Genomic DNA, 5482 nt, shown 5'->3' with positions numbered 1-5482 from the left:
TGTCGAGCAAGACATTTGCTTGGGTTAAACTTTAGTTGAACTCGAGTGATGGTAGTTTGCTCTTTCAATTGTTTTGGGATTTCTTATAATTAGGTTGCATGTCCTCATTGCTACACATAACTTTATGACTTCTTAGGGGGTGCTTGGTTGGATGGAATGAGAGTAAGGAATGTGAAAGGGATTGAAAGTGGATGTTTGGTTTGGGGGATTAGTGATGGGTCCCATGGATTCATTACCCTAAACATAGGAATGAGTCATTCCCTAGTAAAAGGAGGGGAATGGGAAAGCCCCCATTTCCATTCCCTACTTCTATCAATCCCATTCTTATTCTCATTCCTTTCAATGAACCAAGCACCCCCTTAGAGTATTCTAGGTTTAACATGAAAATTTGTTTATATACTAAAACCATTCCTCTTAGCATATTCACTCTGAAAACCATTGCTTCTTGTTGTGGACAAAATTGTAATCCAATTTTAGGACGAACAGAAGAAGATTGATCAGAACTTATTGTCTTTACATCATATAGAGACAAATATATATCATTGTATATTATTAAGACATCAATTAATCGATGACAATTAATCATTTGAATTTGAATAGATATATAACTCCATTTGCAAATGATAAGTTAACTCAAATATTCAACTCTTGTCATCTTGACTAATTTTGAAAGTGGGCATCACGAGCAGCTCGAGAAATATGCCCTAGAAAAAATTAAACCATCAGAGTACTCTGATGAATCCAAAACATTTTTATTATAGTAAATCTAGGAAGCTTAAACCAACTAGACGAATGTGCACAATGAAAGCCAAGCAAACTGAAACCAAATACATGAAAACACAGAGAAAGTCAGAAAGCAGAAGCGATGAAGAACATGCACACACCAACCAACGTTGGGATCGGGGATTCAGAGGAACGCTGTAAGGGCGTCAAGAGACAGAGTCAATGCCCGAACCACCACCATTGCTCCGTGCTAAGGAATATGGACTCCTTGCGTTACGTTGACTACCATGCTCCCTTACCACTCAGCAATGGCTTCTTTGTTTGGTTCGCGGTTCGTTCTTGACTCGAGTACTCCATGGCCATGCTATTTGCCTGCTGTATGCATTGGCCCTAGTAGTCGAGTGCTGCCTTGATCTTCTGGACGGTGCAGGAAATGAGGTTGTTCACCGTTTCCACGGACTCCACCGTTAGCTTGGCCGTCGGCTGGCTGTTCACCAGGATCTGGAACGCCACCGTCAGCAGGGAGCCACCGGGTGGCTTCAGACCGCCGCTGCCGCCGTCAGGGAGGATGGCGAAGCCGGAAGGGAGGAGGGCGACGTAGGCTGAGTCGCCACCGTTCATTACTAGGTGCATCGCCGGAATATCCACCGGCGCATAAACCACCAACGAAGCGGATGCGTCCGTGCAGGTCTCCTGCAGGATGAGCATGCTGCTCTGGTTTGAGCTCGCTGCCTGCGCGTCACAAGTTACGATGAACAGAACACGGTGAGGGAAGACGAAGGAGGAGGCGCAATTGAAATGTGAGGGAAGGTACTGACGCTGGCACGGAGAAGTGAGACGGCGTTGCCGGCGTTCTGGCCCTTGGCAATGTGGGCCATCTCCTGCATGGGGCAGCCGTTGGAGAGGATGTCCCACTGGCTCCGCTGCTGCTCGTCGTGGAGGAAGTCGAACAGCCGCTGCGGCGAGACCGGTAGCCACACAGCGGTAGCAGCGCTCAGAACCACCCCCGGCGGCTCCCCCGGGTCCGCCACGCTCTGTCTCGTCATCACCCTCACGTCCTCTCCGATGTTCACGCCGCCGCCCAGCTTGCTCCACTCCCGCGCCGACGACGCGCAAACGCCCGAGCAGAAGTTGTCCGTCATCCGCTGCGCCAGCTTCAGCAAGCTCCGCCTCCCCGCCGGCGCGATCGCTGTAAACACGACAAAGTCAAGCGCGTGGCATTTCCTCAAACACTTGTCGTGCATGCCTAACAGCATGGAGCCGTTTTAATTAAACCGACCTGTTTTGTCGCCGTCATCATCCGGAAGGGAGGAGGACATGAGGACGGCGAGGGACTGGCACTGGCGTTGGAGGGTGGCGACCCAGCGGCGAGCACCGAGGGCGAGGCCGGAGCGCAGCAGCGGGCGGTACAGCGGGTGGACTGTGGCCTCGTCGTACTCGGCATGCTCCACCCACGTGACCTGCAGGCCACAAGCACGTCGTTAGCACATTAATACCCCTTGTCTCCTCGCCTGTGCTCCACAGTGAACCCCAGCGATGCACGTTATACACACCCTCTCTCCGAAAACAAAAATGCTTTGACTATTCGCACCGGTACATGACAAGGGATTCCTGCTAATGCACAATTGTGAGGTGACTTGTTGAATAATAAACTAGGGAGAATAATCCAAAAAATGGCATGGCAGCTGGGAATAGAATTAGAACCCACGGCGAGCGGTAATCGCGACGGGGACTAATTAATTGAATAAGATGAAAAGTATGTCATGGGATGGGAATCCGTTTCAACGGGAAGTGGTACGCCGGTGACGAGGGACTCCACTTCTTTAATTAATAAGCGGACAAGAGGTTTCCGAGCATGAGCGAACCGGACGGCGGAGGAGAGGGTGGAAGAGGGAAGAGGAGATTAATTACGTGCCTTTGAATAGCCATTGAACTTGTCTTGCACCACGCAGCCAGAGGGGAGCCTACGGCACTTTAATGGGTCGCCTTTGGTCGCGTCGACCGAGACGTCGACGATGGCCCAAGCGCCATCGGCGAGCTGCTTGCAGAAGCGAAGGAAACGGACCTCGCGGACCGGAACCAAAGGAGACAGCACTTGCAGCTCCGCATGCATCTGAAGAAGAAGGGAAAAAAAACAAGCATCAGACTCGATATGTTGATGAAGCTGCAAATGAAAATTTTTACTCACAAGCTGGAGAACACCATTTTTAGTCCCGCCCACTCCCACGGAGATCACGTCGGAGGTGGCCGTTCTTGCGATCACAGAAGGGAACATATCTGCCCATCGAGCCTGCTCATGAAATCCAACAAGAAACTAACGAATTGACTTAGGGATTGATGGTAACTAGTAACGTGTACAATAATTAGCTTACGGCGTCCATGAGTGTCTCGATAAGGGCGGAGCTGTTGATGACGACCTCTACGGTTTCCCTCGAGGCCTCCGAGACGAAACCAGACGGCCGCGGCCCGAGGCAACGCTTGAAGCATTGATCGTACACGTCGTAGTTTAGCGACTCCCGCCCGGTGTCAGAGCCAGACACCCACAGCGGCTCCTCCATCTGTGCCATCTTTACTAGTTCCTCAGCGGCCGCAAGTGCGAGCTCCAGGAACACGCACCTCTCCTGCGATTTCTCCGCGCCGGTGAAAGCTGCGCCGCCACCGGCGACAGCTCTTGTCAGCGTCATAACGGTACTCAAAGGCGGCAACACGGAGGCAAAACCGTTTGCGAGTTCTAGCGACGGGTTTAGAACGAACGAGAGAGGCGGCGGCGGTGAGTTAGAGAGGGTCGAGATAGGCTTGCCGAGGAACTTCCCGACTAGGGCACAGACCCGATCGAACTCGTCCTTTAGGCGAGCGTTCTCGACCCGCAGATGTTGCTCCTCGAGGGAGATCTCGCCAAGCACTGCCCGACCACCGCAGTTGCAGCACATCGGGTTCGTCATCGCCTCTCTGATCGACAAGTTATCCGCTCGAAGCTTGTCGTTCTCCTGCCTAAGGATTGAATTCTCATGCCGTTCGATTTGTGTCTGTTTTCCGGTTAGGGACTCCGATTAGATAGATGAAAATTCGAAAGAATAAAAAAAAAATATACTTTTTTCATGCTAAGGTAGCTGAAGAGCGGGCACCTTCATCTGTGTTCGCCGGTTCTGGAACCAGAACTTGACCTGACGAGTTTCCAAGCACAGCCTCTTGCTGAGCTCCATCCTTTGCTTCTCGTCAGGGTGAGGGCATTCCTTGAAGAGGCTGCAAAAGGGATAAGAACAAAAAGGGGCTTTTTAAGAATTTGTAAAGATGGGTACGGTATCCATTTGTAGCTGCAAGTGGATTGATTTCTTACGCTTCCAGTTCTTGGATTTGCTTAGGGGTGTGACGGTGGTACCGTTTCTTCTTGCGAGGATTCTCTTGCTCCAAATCGTCGCCAGATTCTCCTTCCAAGTTGTCGCTGCCTGACTTGCTGTCGTTCTCATCTTCCTTCCTCCTGCGAGCCGAATCCGACACGTCGGCGCCGCCGCCTCCGGCGACAGGGTCCGAGTTCTGATCTCCTTGAGCGGTAAGATTGGTTTGCTGCGGAAAGGAAGTAAAGTGCTTCAAAATCACTCCAAAAACGTGAAGATAAAAGGGTGCGAGTGGAGAATTACCAGGGCGAGTGAGAGGCCAGTGGAGCTGAACATGGAGGGACTACGGAGCGAAGGCGAGAGAATGGACGGGTGGGAGATGGCCCTGGCGGAGCTTCCATACGCCATGTCTGCGACGAGATGAGCACCGCCTCCGCCACAGGTGCCGCCGTCGAACAAACCCCCGAAACTCATCAAAGATCTATCTTTTCTTCCTCAAATCCAAACACTCCTCGATTCACCAAGTGGATGAAATCGACAAATCTAACGAAATTTATTTTTTTTTAAAAAAAAAACACACTTCTCAAGCAAATTAGGGGCAGAAGACGAGAGATGTGAAGAAAGGCAACTGCCCTCTCCAAAATTTGAGCGTAGGGTAGAAAGAAAGAGAAAGAAGCCAAGCAAGAGCGCTAGCACCTCGTTCTCTCTCTTTCACCCTCCTCCCTTGCCAATCTCCAAACGCTAACCCCCAACCTTGCCAAACGCCATCAAAGAGCCGAGAAGAAGACGAGTTCCCAGCTTGTCTCTGCTACAGAATGGACAGTTTGGCTACAAGATCGAAGCTTTAGGAGTCCAGCAATGGCGGAAGGAGAGCAGCGAGATCGTCGTGGTTATATATGTGTGGACGACGAGAAATCAAATAAAAAGAGAGAGAGAGAGAGTGTGTGAGTGTATATAAAAGTCTACTAAGCTTTTTCCAAGTCTTTCACATTGGAACAACCAAACAAATACATGTGAGGAAAAAAAATTGATAAAAAAACAAAAGTGAGTTCGGAATTTAAAACATTAATTAATCAGCATCGATAGGGTAAAAATTAATAAGAGTGATTCGGCTTCGTGTCTAACTACTCCATGTACTTTTCATCCGGCTTGAAAAATCGCCTCGGGCATTGAACTCTGGCTCATCCTTTACGACGTCCAGTAGACTAGCACGACGGTGACGTTATTGGCCCAATCGGTATAGCTTCACAGATATGAAGAGCAGTCAAAGAGTCCTGGCCATACTCAGATGATCCAAATACAGGTTAAACTTAAGACCGTCAACACGAACATCTCACTTGGCTCTCTAGAGAATCTACTATTCAGCTGGTTTAACCCAATATTAGTGTCAACACGATCGCCCCACATGACTCTCCCAGAGGATC

At 50.0% G+C, this 5482-nt stretch overlaps 1 protein-coding gene across 2 annotated transcripts; it reads right to left on the bottom strand.

Annotated features, from left to right (window-relative positions):
* Positions 1–736: 736 nt before the first annotated feature.
* LOC122040997 (homeobox-leucine zipper protein ROC5-like) lies at positions 737–4997 on the bottom strand. Of its 2 annotated transcripts, XM_042600515.1 has the most exons (9): positions 4362–4996; positions 4061–4287; positions 3849–3966; positions 3096–3749; positions 2912–3013; positions 2639–2836; positions 2003–2183; positions 1542–1912; positions 737–1455 (listed from the first exon to the last, which is right to left on the bottom strand). In XM_042600515.1, exons 1-9 carry the CDS (start codon positions 4530–4532, stop codon positions 1114–1116), a joined length of 2364 nt encoding a protein of 787 aa, XP_042456449.1. In that variant the 5' UTR covers positions 4533–4996; the 3' UTR covers positions 737–1113. The 2 variants fall into 2 exon arrangements, with proteins under 2 accessions (XP_042456449.1, XP_042456447.1); XM_042600513.1 differs by having other exon boundaries at positions 2639–3013; positions 4362–4997.
* Positions 4998–5482: the final 485 nt, after the last annotated feature.

This window comes from Zingiber officinale, chromosome 2A (genome assembly GCF_018446385.1).
Source record: "Zingiber officinale cultivar Zhangliang chromosome 2A, Zo_v1.1, whole genome shotgun sequence".
NCBI lineage: Eukaryota > Viridiplantae > Streptophyta > Magnoliopsida > Zingiberales > Zingiberaceae > Zingiber > Zingiber officinale.
The sequence above is the reverse complement of the archived record's forward strand: the minus strand, read 5'-3'. Positions and strand labels throughout refer to the sequence as shown.